General features: G+C 60.5%; 2 protein-coding genes across 2 annotated transcripts; both read right to left on the bottom strand.

The window, feature by feature from the left end:
• Positions 1-6,367: 6,367 nt before the first annotated feature.
• LOC143828990 (heat shock 70 kDa protein 1-like) lies at positions 6,368-8,517 on the bottom strand. The gene has a single exon (XM_077319192.1). The coding sequence runs from the start codon at positions 8,359-8,361 to the stop codon at positions 6,406-6,408; it is 1,956 nt and encodes a 651-aa protein (XP_077175307.1). The 5' UTR covers positions 8,362-8,517; the 3' UTR covers positions 6,368-6,405.
• Positions 8,518-11,116: 2,599 nt separating this feature from the next.
• Positions 11,117-13,342, bottom strand: LOC143828983 (heat shock 70 kDa protein 1-like). The gene has a single exon (XM_077319179.1). It carries the CDS (start codon positions 13,124-13,126, stop codon positions 11,198-11,200), a length of 1,929 nt encoding a protein of 642 aa, XP_077175294.1. The 5' UTR covers positions 13,127-13,342; the 3' UTR covers positions 11,117-11,197.
• Between the last annotated feature and the right edge of the window lie 461 nt (positions 13,343-13,803).

The following is a 13,803-nucleotide window of genomic DNA, read 5'->3' as shown; positions in this document are numbered from 1 at the left end:
GCCTTTTAAATACTGAAGATGGTTTCCAGGTCCCCTGTTCAAAACTGTTCTTTCCCACAGGGACCCCGGATCATTTACCCCCCCTCCTCCTCCTCCTCCATTTGGTCTTCACAACAACCACCCTGTGAGGGAGGTGAGGCGAAGAGGGTGTGCCTGCCCTCAGGCCCCCAAGAAGCTTCCAGGGCAAAGGAGGGATTCCTGTGGGGGTCTCCCAACCTCAGTCGGACACGAACCGCCACCCAACCGTGGCCCTCAAGCCCTGGAAGATATAGAGTCCTCCTGGTCTCTGGAGGGTCCAGACCACGTGGTCCGGGAGCACCCAAAGGGGGGAAGCAAGGCTGCTCTTCAGAACTTAAAGCGCCACAGGATCAGTGCCTCTGAGTGGGGATGTGCAAAAAATTTGGCCTTTTGGTTCAGTCTCACTGATTAGACTGAATCCACTAAAGTCTATGGGGATGTTTTCTTTTTCTGGGCTTGGGGGAGTGGGGGGGGTCGGGGCAGAGGCACCAAACGTGCATCATCGCTGCAGGAACCTCCTCAAGAGAACCCCCCTAGAGGCAAAAGATTGGGCCAGGGGGTCCACCTATAGGGGCATGTAAAGAGGTTGCCCCCATCTGACCTCCATTATCTCCTGTGAGAAAAAAATATATTCTCTGGTCTGTTTCTAAATTTGCATCATAGGAAATAGTAAAGGTTGGAGGGGGACATCGACCCCCTCATCCTGGCAACTGGAGATGCTGCCTGGGATTGAACCGGGGCCCTTCTGCATGTTAAGCGGAGGCTCTGCCCCTGAGCCACGGCCCCTCCCATGAAGCAGAGGCTCACAGCCCTCCTCAGCAGCCGTGTCTGCCCTTCCTTTCCTTGTGTTCACCCCTCCCCTGTCCAAAAGGACCCCAGAAGCTCAGGGCCACTTGCGGAATCAGTGACCAGCCAGCTTAGAAAAGGAAGTCATCAACGTGTGGCATTCCCTGCCCTGGGATGTGCTGGCAGCTAGGAGCAGAGACAGCTTCAAGAGGGCATGGGGTCAACATCTGGAGCAGAGGCTCTGAGCCACACGGGCTAGAAGGAACCCTCCGTCTGGGGGAGGGCTGCTCTGTCTCCTTGGTGCTGAGGTGGGGGGGGGGTGTACAAGTGGGAGGGCTTCTGGGGTTCTGGCCCTGCCGATGGACCTCCTGGTGGCCCCTGGGTTGGGCCCCTGTGTGACACAGACTGCTGGACTGGAGGGGCCACTGGCCTGACCCAACACGCCTTCTCTGCTGTTCCAGTCTGTGGCCGTCTTGGGGGCCTTCCCCATTGCAATTCCCACACTGCCCCTCCAGCCCCCTGCAGAGGCACCGTCTGGGGAGAGGCCTCTGAGACAGCGAGAGGGGGAGAGCATTGGGGGCTGATCACGGCTGTTTCCCCAGGGAGTGGTTTGGTTTACGACTCTTTTACAGGAGCCCATTAGAGAGCCGTCAAAAATGGCCTTTTCCAAGGAAAGGGCTGGGGCAAGTTTGCATTTGACCCCACTATAAATATCCTCCTGGGGGAAAAGAACGCTTGAATTTATGCCCAGAACCGTTCCTGAGTTACGCTCAGAAGGAGCTTGGAGCGGCTGGGGTCAGGATGAATTCCTTCAAGGACACTCGGGAGAATTTCCCCCGTGGAGAATCCGCGCGGAGCAAGGACTCTGCAGCTGTTGTTTGCAGGGGCACCAGAAGTGACCGGGAGGCGAGGAGTGTGCCCCTCTGAGCATGTCGGTCCCTGTGCCCCAAGGCGGCCTGCAGCCACCCTCCCAAGGCCAGCCACACCGCAGGGAGCGGCCCCAGAGCCCACGGCACACGGAGGACGGGGCTGAGCGAGCGCGACCCGGGTCAGAGAGGAACGGGACCCATTCATGGCGAGGACACATCTTGGCCGTTATCAGCCGCAAGGCAGGCAGGCATTCAATAGGCCCACTGTCGCCCAATGACCTCCCTTGGCCGAAGGGGGTTTCGAACCTGGAGCCTCCCAGATCCTGGCGTGACTTCTTAACCACACTACTCTGGGGCAGGGATGCTCTGTCTTCTGGGTGCTTGGAGGATAAGCGTGGGAGGGCTTCTGGAGCCCTGGTCTATATATGGGTTTTGGCCCCTGGGTTTGGGTCAATATGTGACCCCGAGTGTTGGCCTGGAGAGGCTACCGGCCTGACCCAACATGGGTTCTCTGATGTTCTCAATCATCTTTGTGGCAATTCAGTCTTGAAAACAACATTTTTAAAAATTTTTAAAAAGGAGATGCCTGGAACGAGGAATTAATGCTTTTTAAAAGGAGCCCTCTGTTAGGGTTTTAAAATATCAAACCCTTAGAAGAAACAGGTTTCCCCGCTTAGCATGCATTAAAATGCATTTTTTTCATAACAGTCCAGGAAGGCATGAAATTGCTGTCTTCAGCCATCCACCTGGGGGGCCTGTCGCCGTTCCCCCCATAGGCTAAACCTGCATGGGGGAGCTTGAACAGGCCCCATCCCAGCAAGGCCCTCCTCTGTGTGGGGGATATGGAATCACAGGATCCTGTGGGTCACTGACTGCTAATTGCTTAGGATAAGGGACCAGTGGGATGCCGCCCCCCAGACAAGCTTCCTAAGAGTTCCTCTACAGGTGGCAATGGGGGGGGGGGAATCAAAGCCTCTCCTTTTGCGTTTGTGATGGAGAAGCGTGCTCCACCCCCCCCCCCAATTTTCAAGCATTGCTTCTCTACCTTCTGCCAGTTTCATGTAGGGACGCTGACTTTGACCCCTTCTGCCCCATTTGCTGATTCCCAAGGGTGGGAGGCGGCCTTAGGGGAAGGCCTCCCTGCCCTGCTCTTGGCCAGTTTGAGAGCCACAACCCCGGACTGGGGCTGGGTGGGCTCTCCTGAGCCTCTTCTCAGTCCTTCTCTCCTCCCCACGTTGTGAGGAAGACTCAGGGGCCCCAGGGACCAGAGGGCTATTTCCCAGGAGGAGTGGGGGGGGCTCTTCCCAGGTTGCCCAGCCGGGGGGGGGGGGGAGCTGGCCATGCTGGCTCCGGAGAGTTGCTCTGTCTCCCAAGTAGCCCCTCGCCCGGCCCCTTCCTCGAAGCCGTGTAACCTTCTCTCTTCCGTTTGAATAATGGCTAATGATGTGGGCGGTTCTGACATGAAGCCGCTGCTTGGAGGGAAGATGAAAAGGGTCGGGGCAGCCTATTATGGGTGATGGATGGACTCCCAGCCGGGCCCTTGGCGGACGAGCTCTATTCCTGCTATCAGGCGCGTCGCAGAGAGCTCCTGCCAAAACCCTCCCGGCAGAACAGAAGATCCATTTTCAAGTCACGCCCAAGAGCAGGTCGTTCTGATCGGCTGGCTCCTCTAGAGAAGCCCAGCTCCCCCATGCAGGCTTGCCTGGGAGCCGCCCTGGGGCTGTCCAGGTTGGGGGATTCCTGGAATCAGAATCTCTCCGAGCTGGAAGAGACCACAGAGGGCATCCAGTCCAGCCCCACGCCTTCTCAGAGATCTGGGCCTGGGATTTGGGGAGGGGATGTGGTGGCAGAGCCTACCCTGCAAGGCTGCCATGTTCTCTGGAGTCTTGGAGATCAGTTATAATTTTGGGAGAACTCCAGGCCCCACCTGGAGGCTGGTAACCATGTGCCTCAGCCAGTGAGTTTCCTCTGTCTGTTGGGTTCATTGTTTAAAGGGGGCTGGGAGAGGGAGACGATGCCGCTCTAGGACTGCCATTTCTCCTGAGTCTCTATGGCATGCCAATGAGACCATTTTCCATAGAGCATCTTTGCAGTCTGGAGATGGGTCTTCTGGGCTCCCTAAAACAAAAAACGGCACTGGGAGATCCGGCCACAGGATTTTTAAAAGTGCAGGAAGGGGTTCCATTCAGAATTCCTCTTGGGAGGCAAAGTGGGGCTCTGCCCTTCCTCATCGGCCATTGTGTGGGCCACAGGCAGCCCTGTGGAGGAGCCATGGGCCCCGTTGGCCTAACCATGCCGGGCTCTCCCCCGGGGGGGGCTTCAGCAGGGATCTTGTGGCCTTCCCCAGCAGGTCACCTCCTGACGGGATTCCGGTTTTGTTCGCCTAACCACTTTCAGGACTGTTTGTGCCGTGAAGACAGAGGAAGAGAAGACCGAGGAAGAGAGCGAGGGACAGACGGAGGCAGGAAGGGGGTCACAAGCCGGATGAGAGGAGGAAGGGGCTGCTGGAAGTTACCAAGACTGAGCGGGAGAAGAATCTTGGGGGCTTGGGGGAGATCTCGAGGAAAGCCTCCATCCATAAAAACGGGAATGTTAGGAAAGGGGATGAACTGGAAATGGACAATTAGGGCCCGTCTACGGATCCGTTGGGCTACTGCTCTGGCCCCTGCATTTCAGAAGGAGCTGGACACAGCGGAGAGGACGAGGGGGCTGGAGGCCCTTCTCTCGGAGGAAAGGAAAGGCTGGACAGTCTGGGAATTTGGGGCTGAGAAAAGAGGCAACTGGGGAGGGTCGGGAACGAGAGAGATCCCTAGGAAGGGCTGCTTGGCTGCCTGTGCTCCGAGTGGTTCTTGGCAGACCCCTTGGGTGTGGGACATGGCTGCTCCTTCCCGCGCCCAGGACCCCGTCTCCCCCCTGCCTTTGTGCACCCAGAGCCTGGCCTGCCCTCCGCTGGCCTCGTCCACACCCAGGAGCTGCACCCCGTTGGGAGAATCTCCTGTTGGGCAACCTCCGGTATCCGGGCTGAACACCGCCGGCCCAGTGAAGAAACCGGAACTCCGTGTGATGGCCGGCCCCAGGCTCCTGCGGACATTTGTCATCTTCTTGGAGGGGGAGGGGAATGCAAGCAACCCCCTCTCCCCTCCCCCCCCCCCCGCTCCCAGGCGCCCCCCCTTCCCTTTCCCGTAAGTGGCCATTAATTACAGCCCAATCACAGTACAGGGAAATCAAATGACTTCACTGTGATTAAAGTCTATTACCACGGGGGGGGGGGGGGCGAGGGGGGGAGGGATGGGCTCGCATAGTAATGGGCTGCTGAGAGGAAACCGGGCAGGAATGCCAAGACCGGCCTTCTGCTGCCCCTCAAGGGATAGGCGGGTCAGCCAGCCTGGCCTCTCCTGTTAGGCTGGCAAGTTCCTGCAGATTTGGGGCTGGGGTCGGGAGGGAGGGAGGCCAGCCTCCGGGTGGCACCTGGGGATCCCCCGGAATTGCAGCTCGTCTCCGTCCCCTGGGAGATGGAGGCAGGACGCTCTGGTCTTGGGCCCCACTGCGTTCCCTGCCTTCACAAGGCACCAACTGACCTCCAGGGCTGCCCAGGCTGGAGGTGGCAACCCTACCCCCCTGCCGGAGGTTAGGGGTACCTGTCCCCCCAGCATCCAGAGGGCTCTGGTGCCCAATAAGGTGCCAAAGGGCTCTGGAAGGGGAGCACAGCCCCACCCAGCTGGCAAGCCACACAGGGTCCCATGGCTGAAGTGAGCCAGGCATAAACAGGCCAACAAGCCCCTTCTGCCCTGCAGAGAGCGTGCCCAGGTGTGTGGGGAGTGCGTCCACCAGACAGCCCGGCCACCTTGACCATTTTGGCCCCGTCTTCTCACCCTCTGCTTGGAAGACAAGGGACGCACTCTTCCTGAAACGGCCCAGGTGACACCAGATCCAGGCCAGCAGGAAGATCAGATGCCGGAAAGGGCTGTCAGGTGGCCGCTAACTTACAGCGACCCCACAGGGTGTTCAAGGCAAGAGAGGCTCCGAAGGGGTTTGCTCCTGTCTGGCCCTGCGCAGGGACCCTGCTGGACTCCCTTGCTGGTCTCCCATCCAACGAGATCGGAGTGAGCTCTGAGCAGGCCGGGAGGGGACCTCAGCTGTCTGCTTTAAAAGGGCAGGTGAGGAACTGAAGCCCTTCGACTGGTCTCCCAAATCTGTTCTAGGAAAACGTTTGGCCCCTCCTTGTTTGGCTGGCCTCCCTCCCTCCCGACCCCAGCCCTCCTGACCCCAGCCCCAAATCTGCAGGAGAGCCAGTTTGGTGTAGAGGTCAGGAGTGCAGACTTCTAATCTGGCAGGCCGGGTTCGATTCTGCGCTCCCCCACATGCAGCCAGCTGGGTGACCTTGGGCTCACCACGGCACTGATAAAGCTGTTCTGACCGGGCAGTGATATCAGCGCTCTCTCAGCCTCACCTACCCCACAGGGTGTCTGTTGTGGGGAGAGGAAAGGGAAGGCGACTGTAAGCCGCTTTGAGCCTCCTTCAGGTAGGAAAAAGCGGCATATAAGAACCAACTCTTCTTCTTCTTCTTCTGTACCCTCCTCCTTACTGGGGCGGATCCACCACCGGGGGCCCTGGAAGCCGGTGGGTGGGTGGGTGGGGGGCTTCGAATGCCCTCTCTGGGGTCTGCCCTCCCCTGAAGAAGCCGCCACTTCCCCTCTCCATTAGTTCTCTTTAATGAGCTCCACTACCCGCCTTAGCAGTTGCTCTCTGCATCGCCTCCCTTGCTAAAATGTGTGATGATGGAATAGCAGACGTCCTCCAGCTCCCTCCTCCGCTCCTCGTACTCCTTCTTGGGGGCCAGCCGGTTCTCCTCCAGCCACAGGGCCGTCTCCTCACACATTTCCAGCACCCGCCTCTTGGCCCGGTCATCCAGGGACTTCCCGTGCTCGGCAGCCCGCTTGAGCTGGAAGGTGGAGGACTCCAGGGAATTCAGGGCTTCCGCCTTCTCCCGCGCGGCCTCCTCGTGCGCTCTGTGCTCCTGCTCCTCCTCCAGGATGCGCTCCATCTCCTCTCGGTCCAGCCGGCCGCGGGTGTCCGTGATGACCAGCTGCTTGCTGTTGCCCGTGTTCCTTTCCACCGCGGAAACGGTGAGGATGTTGTTGTGATCGATCTCGAACGTGACCACAATCACCGGCACGCACCGGGGAGCGGGCTGCAGGCCGCTCAGGGAGACCGTCCCCAGGAGGCGGTTGTGTTTGGTCAGCGTCCGCTCCCCTTCGTAGACCTGCAGGAAGAGGCTGGTCTGGTTGTCCTCGGTGGTGGAGAAGTTCCTGTTCTCCTTGGTCGGGATGGGAGAGTTACGCTTGACCACAACGTCCATCACCCCCCCGACGGTCTCCAGCCCCAGAGAAACGGGGGTCACGTCCAAGAGGAGAAGGTTCTCCAGGTTCTGGTAGCGGTGGCCTGTCAGGATGGCCGCTTGGATGGCCGCCCCGTGGGCCACGGCTTCCTCGGGGCTGATGCTCCTCCGGAGCTCCTTCCCATCGAAGAACTTCAGCAGGAGGGTCTGGATCATGGGGATGCGCGTCGAGCCGCCCACCAGCACGACGTCGTGGATCTGACTCTTCTTCACCCCGGCGTCCTCCAGCGCCCTCTGCACGTGCTCCACGGTGGCCTGGAAGAGGTCAGCACACAGGTCTTCAAAGCAGGCCCGGGAGACCGTCTGGCAGAAATCCAGGCCCTTGTAGAGGGAGTCGACGGCGACCGTGGCCCTCAGGTCGGCGCTCAGGGCCCTCTTGGCCCTTTCACAGGCCACCCTCAGCCTCTGCAGGGCCTTGGAGCTCTGGCCGAGGTCCTCCTTGTGCTGCCTCTTGAATTCCAGCACGAGATGATCCAGCAGCCGCTGGTCAAAGTCCTCCCCGCCCAGCTGGGTGTCTCCCGCGGTCCCCATCACCTCGAAGACGCCGTCTTGGACCGAGAGCACGGACACATCGAAGGTCCCCCCGCCCAGGTCGAAGACGAGGAGGTTCCTCTTGGCCTTCCGGCAGGGGCCGGCGTTCAGGCCGTAGGCGATGGCGGCCGCGCTGGGCTCGTTGATGAGGCGCAGCACCTCGAGGCCGGCAATGGCCGCGGCATCGAGGGTGGCCTGGCGCTGGGCGTCGTTGAAGTAGGCCGGGACGGTGACGACCGCCTGCGAGACTGGCCGGCCCAGAAAGGCCTCGGCCGCCTGCTTCAGCCTGGTCAGAACCACGGCAGAGATCTCCTCGGGATAGAAGGCCTTCTCCACCCCTTTGAACGTCACCCGCACTTGGGCCTTCTCTCCACACGGGGCCACCTGGAAAGGCCAGTGCTTCATCCCGCCCTGCACCGCAGGGTCGTCGTACCTACGGCCCATCAGTCGCTTGGCGCCGAAGACCGTATTCTCCGGGTGGAGGCCCCTCTGCGTTTCCGCGGCTTCCCCCACGAGGCGCTCCCGGTCCGTGAAGGCCACGCCGCTGGGCGTGGTCCGGCTGCCGTAGTGGTTGGCTATCACCTCCACCCTGCCCTTCTGGCAGACGGCCACGCACGAGGAGGTGGTGCCCAGGTCAATCCCCACCGCCGGGCCCTTTGGGCGGGTGCGGGCCGGTGTGCTGCTGAACCGGGGGAGAGAGAGGGTGGCGGAGCCGTCGCATAAGTTGTCGGCGTTGCCATGGCTGAGATCCGCTCCCATCGGGGCGTCTTCCCCAGGATCAGGCCCGCCTGCCAAAGATGGAAAATTGGCACCCTGGGTGGGCCGATCTCCTTGGCTCCGGGGGGCTTTTCCTCTGCCTCCCTCTCCCCTGGGTGTTTCCCCCTGGAGGACCTTCCGTCACGGCTGATGTCATAATGGGGCTTCCAGGGGCCAGCAGATCCCACTTGGCCTGTGGAGTCCGGTTCCTCCTTGGAGGGCTTCTGGCCGGGCCAGCTGGGCCTTGAGCCTGGGACCGTCCGGCCTGCAGACAAGCTCCGTGAAGGCTGGGCAGCAAGGGAGAGCGAGGGCTGCCTGCACAGGATCCCGCAGCCCCTGACTGCAGCCAGCTCCCAGCGTGGCTCCACCCACCGCCAGGGGAGGAGCCAGAAGCGGGGGTGGGTGGGGCTGTGGTGCCCATTTTATGGACAGGGCAGGGAAACACCACCAGCAGGAGTCCGCAAACGTGCGCCTGCCCGCCTGCCCAGCACTCTTGGGCCCCTGGGGTCTCCACTGGGGTGGGGGGGAGGGCAGGGCCCTGGTAGGGGAGAATGCAAGACCCCCAGCAGCCATTTCCTCCAGGAGAAGTGAACAAAATGTTTTAAAGCAGCCATCAATAAGCACCAGCAGTTGGGAGGGGAACATTTGGGCATGGAATGGGGGTCCCTGCGGGGGGGGGGCAGGTCGTTGTGAGTTCCTGCATTGTGCCCCTGGAGGTCCCTTCCAACTCTGTGCTTCTGTGCTCCTAGGTCCAGTTTCAGTCCCCAGCATCCCCAGTTAGAAGGACCAGACTGTAGAAGGTGTGAAGGGCTGTGCATGACCAGTGGGGGAAGGGCTGGGGGGTCAGGGGTCGGGCATCTGCTTTGCATGCAGAAGGTCCCAGGTCCAGCCCCCAGCTTCTTGTCACCAAAGACAGAGCTGAGAAGCTGGGGAGAAGGCAAGGAGCACGGGGAGTGTGGCTGATAAGGTGAGAGGCATTTTGCCTTCGTCTTTTGCCTCTTCTAACTGAGGCTGCTGTGTGTGTGTGTGTGAGTGAGGACAGTATTTGTGGGTGTGGGTGTTTGGTAGCCTGCTAGAGAGTGGTTTCTGTTAAGTATTGTTAAGTGTTTTTGCTTGTGGCTGATTGAGGAAGTGTGTGCTGGGGGTGGGGTGCAGCAAAGGGGCTGCCAGCCCCACTCTGTGCTGGGCTGTGACCCTGTGAGCTTAAAAGCTCCTCCTCACCAGAAGTCCCAAATAACAAGAAGAGCTTCTTCAGATACGTGAGGAGCAAATGTCAAGTAAACGAGGCAAGGGGCCGATGTTGGGTGAAGATGGAGAGACTGTGACAGAGGAGACAGAGAAAGCAGAAGGGCCCTGAGTTTCCCCAGAAGAACAGGGGCACATCTAGGGATGGGAGGAGGGGGGTCTAGTGTCTGGGCGGCAGGCGGACATGGGCAGAGAGGCGGTCGAGAGGCGCCTGGCTGCACTGGAGGAGCTCACATCCCCTGGGCCGGAGGGGGTGCCCCTGAGAGTGCTCAAAGAACTGCCTGGTTCCCTGGTCCATCATCTTGAGGCCCTCCGGGAGGACTGGAGAGATGCCGGAAGACTGGGGAGACCGAATGCTGTCCCAATCTTCACGAAAGGGAGGAGGGATGACCCGGGACCTCCATCGCAGGGAAGATAATGGCGCAGACTTTAGAGGGACGATCTGCAAACACCGGAAGGACAGTTTGTTAATCCAGGAAAGTCAGCACAGATGTGTCTCCAACAGGTCCTGCCAGACCAAACTGGTTTCCCTCTAGACTGAGTGAGGGGCTTACTAGATCGTGAAAACTCAGCTGATATTATTTTCCTGGATTTCTGTCTGGTTTTTGACACGGTTTCCCGTGATGTTCTGATGGGTAAACTGGAGGGGGGCAGGCTGGAGTTTCGGCTGGTTAGGTGGATGGGGAACTGGCTAAATGGCCAAGTGGATGTCAGTAGTATTTTATCAGAGTGGAGGGAGGGGAGCTGTGGGGGGCCACAGGCCTTGGGACTGGGTCCAGTACAACATGGGGAGGGGGGATGATCCGGGGCCGCCGGGGGGCCAAGCCCAAAGAGGAAAGGCTGCGGGGAAGGGTCAGCCTGGAGAAGAGCAGACAAGACGGACTTTGATGCACCCAGGGTCACATCCTGTGGAAGGCAGAATCGTGTGGCCATGTGCGTTGCCAGCCAGGTTGCCAACGTGCAGGTGGGGGCTGGAGATCTCCTGGGATTCCACCTGAGCTCCAGGTGACAGAGAATCGTTCCCCTGGAGGAAATGGCCCTTTTGGAAGGGGGACTTTATGGCACTGTACCCAAAGCCTGGAGGATCATTGTCCATGGGGTCGCGATGGGTCGGACACGACTTTGCACCTAACAGCAACAGCAACAACAACAACACCCTACTGAAGACCCCCCTCCCCAAAGCCCACCCTTCCTGGGCTCCATCCCCCAATCTCCAGGTATGTCCCAACCCAGATCTGGCAACCCAATTTGGAAGCCACCTGGAGTCCCACCAGCAAGGAAAATGACAGAGAAGGAAAGTGGACAATCAGCATTGTGCATCCGATACAACCATCCCTGCGTCACACGAGTGGGTCGGGCCCCTCTTGCCTGGCGGGCTCCCTGGCCCCAGAGCCAAAGCCACACAGCCCCTTTCTGGGGGACCTGTGGGCTGGACCCCCTGCCTCACCCTGACTGACACCGCCCTGAACCCACACGGTGAACAGCAAAGCAGACACAGCCGGACTCCCGTCTATACGGAGATACAGGGTGGATTTCTACCCAGATATTTAATATGCCCCCTAGGTGGAGATAGGTGTTGTGGTCATGGGGTGGTTCATTCCATTCCCTCCGAGGGGTCTTCCCTCTCCGCCGCTGCCTCTGCGGGGTCTTCTCCGGGCGTCCCTTCGGCTGCTGCCTTCTCGTCGAGGACAGTGGCACTGCAGATGGACTCCCAGGTCTCCTCCAGGTCTTTCTGCCTCTGCTCGCACTCTTCCTTCTCCGCCAGGGGGTTGCCCTCCAGCCAGGAGGTGGTGCTCTCACAGAGGTCCAGCATTCTCCTCTTGGCCGCCACGTCCAGGACCTCTTCTTCTTCTGCCGCTCTCTTGAGCTCCAGGGTGCAGGACTCCAGGGAATTAATGGCTTCGATCTTCCCCTGCTGGGACACGTCGTGGGCGCGGAACTCCTCCGCCTTCTGCACGATGCTCTCGATCTCCTCCCGGCCCAGCCGGCCCCTGGTGTCCGAAATGGCCAGTTGGCTGGTGTTCCCGGTCTCCACGTCCTTGGCCGAGACCATCAGGATATTGTTTTCATCAATGGCAAACGTCACTGCGATGACCGGGACCCCGCAGGGGGCAGGGGGGATGCCCTTCAAGGTGAACGTGCCCAGCAGGTGGTTGTGCTTCGTCAGCGCTCTTTCCCCTTCGTACACCATGAACAAGATGGTGTCCTGGTCGTCTTCTGTCGTGGTGAACTCCATGGTTTCCTTGGTGGGGAGAGGAGAGTTGCGCTTTATTATGGTCGCCATGACTCCCCCCTGAGTGTTGATCCCCAAGGAGAGTGGGGTGACGTCCAGGAGGAACATGTTCTGCATGGAGGGGGTCTGGTTGCCCGTCAAGATGGCTGCCTGGATGGCCGCTCCGTAGGCCACGGCCTCGTCGGGGTTGATGCCCTTGCACAGCTCCTTGCCGTGGAAGAAGTCCTTGAGCAGCCTCTGGATCTTGGGGATGCGCGTCGAGCCGCCAATGAGCACAATGTCCCTGATGTCGCCCTTCTTCATCTTGGCGTCTTTGAGGGCCCGCTCCAAGGGCTTCAGGGTGGCGCGGAAGAGGTCCGAGCAGAGGTCCTCGAACCGTGCCCGGGTGACGGTGGCGTGGAAGTCGACCCCTCGGTGGAGGGAGTCGATGGAGACGCTTGCGCTGGTGCAGGAGCTCAAGGTGCATTTGGCGTGCTCACAAGCCATCTTCAGCCTCTGCATGGCCTTCTTGTCCTGGAGGAGGTCCTCCTTGTGCTTCTTCTTGAACTCTTCGGCAAGATAATCCACCAGCCGCTTGTCGAAGTCCTCCCCGCCCAGGTGGGTGTCTCCCGCGGTAGCCTTGACCTCGAAGATGCCGTCCTCGGCCGAGAGGATGGAAACGTCAAAAGTGCCCCCGCCTAGGTCAAAAATGAGGATGTTCCGGCTCTTCTCCTCGGGGCTCTTGGTGTTCAGCCCGTAGGCGATGGCGGCTGCCGTCGGCTCATTGAGGATCTTCAGGATCTGGAGGCCGGCGATCGCCCCTGCGTCGATGGTGGCCTGGCGCTGGGCATCGTTGAAGTAGGCTGGCACCGTGACCACAGCTTGGGAAACCGGGCAGCCCAGGTAGGACTCGGCGGTCTGCTTCATCTTGGCCAGCACCATGGCCGAGATCTCTTCGGGGTAGAAGGCCCGCTGCTTCCCTTTGTGGCTGACCTGCACCTTGAGCTTCCCCTCGAGGCTGACCACGGCGAACGGCCAGTGCCTCATGTCCTCCTGCACAGAGGCGTCTTCGTACGTCCTGCCCAGCAAGCGCTTGGCATCGAAGACGGTGTTGTGGGGGTTGAGGGAGGCCTGGCTCTTGGCCGGACCCCCCACCAGGTGCTCGGTCTGGGTGAAGGCCACGTAGCTGGGCAGTGTCCGGTGTCCCTGGTCATTGGCCAGGATCTCCACTTTGCCTTGCTGGCACACGGCCACGCAGGAGTAGGTGGTCCCCAGGTCGATCCCGATGGCCAGGGGGTTTCGCTTGGGCATGGTGACGCTGATCGCCGTGTGGGTTAGCTGGGATCTGGGAGGATGCCAATGCGCCCATGAGAGTCGGGTCAGGCCCTCTCTCTCTCCCTCCTAGCTCAAGGCTGCCGGCCGCCGGTCTCTTCCGGGGACCATGGCTTCTTCACCCTCGCCTCCAGCTGGGCGGTTGGGGCTCCCCTGCCTGCAAGGCCCTCCACCCAGCCTCCCAACCTCCTGATGACTTCACTGCCCCACATCACAATGGCAGCTGAGGAGACAGCCTTGTCACCCCCCCCCACTCCAGGATCCTGCCCTCCCTTTTCTCTGGATGGACAACTCCTGGTCCTTTCAGCTGGAGATGCTGCCTGGGATTGAACCAGGGACCTCCTGCCTGCCCAGCAGAGGCTCTGCCCCTGAGCTCTGGCCCCTCCCCAGGGCTCTCCAGGGTCTCAGGCAGAGAAAGGTCTTCCCCATCCCCTCCTGCCTGGTCCTTTCAGCTGGAGATGCTGCCTGGGATCGAACCGGGGACCTCCTGCCTGCCCAGCAGAGGCTCTGCCCCTGAGCTCTGGCCCCTCCCCAGGGCTCTCCAGGGTCTCAGGCAGAGAAAGGTCTTCCCCATCCCCTCCTGCCTGGTCCTTTCAGCTGGAGATGCTGCCTGGGATTGAACCGGGGACCTCCTGCCTGCCCAGCAGAGGCTCTGC

The sequence above is a fragment of the Paroedura picta genome, chromosome 1 (genome assembly GCF_049243985.1).
Source record: "Paroedura picta isolate Pp20150507F chromosome 1, Ppicta_v3.0, whole genome shotgun sequence".
Lineage (NCBI taxonomy): Eukaryota > Metazoa > Chordata > Lepidosauria > Squamata > Gekkonidae > Paroedura > Paroedura picta.
The sequence above is the reverse complement of the archived record's forward strand: the minus strand, read 5'-3'. Positions and strand labels throughout refer to the sequence as shown.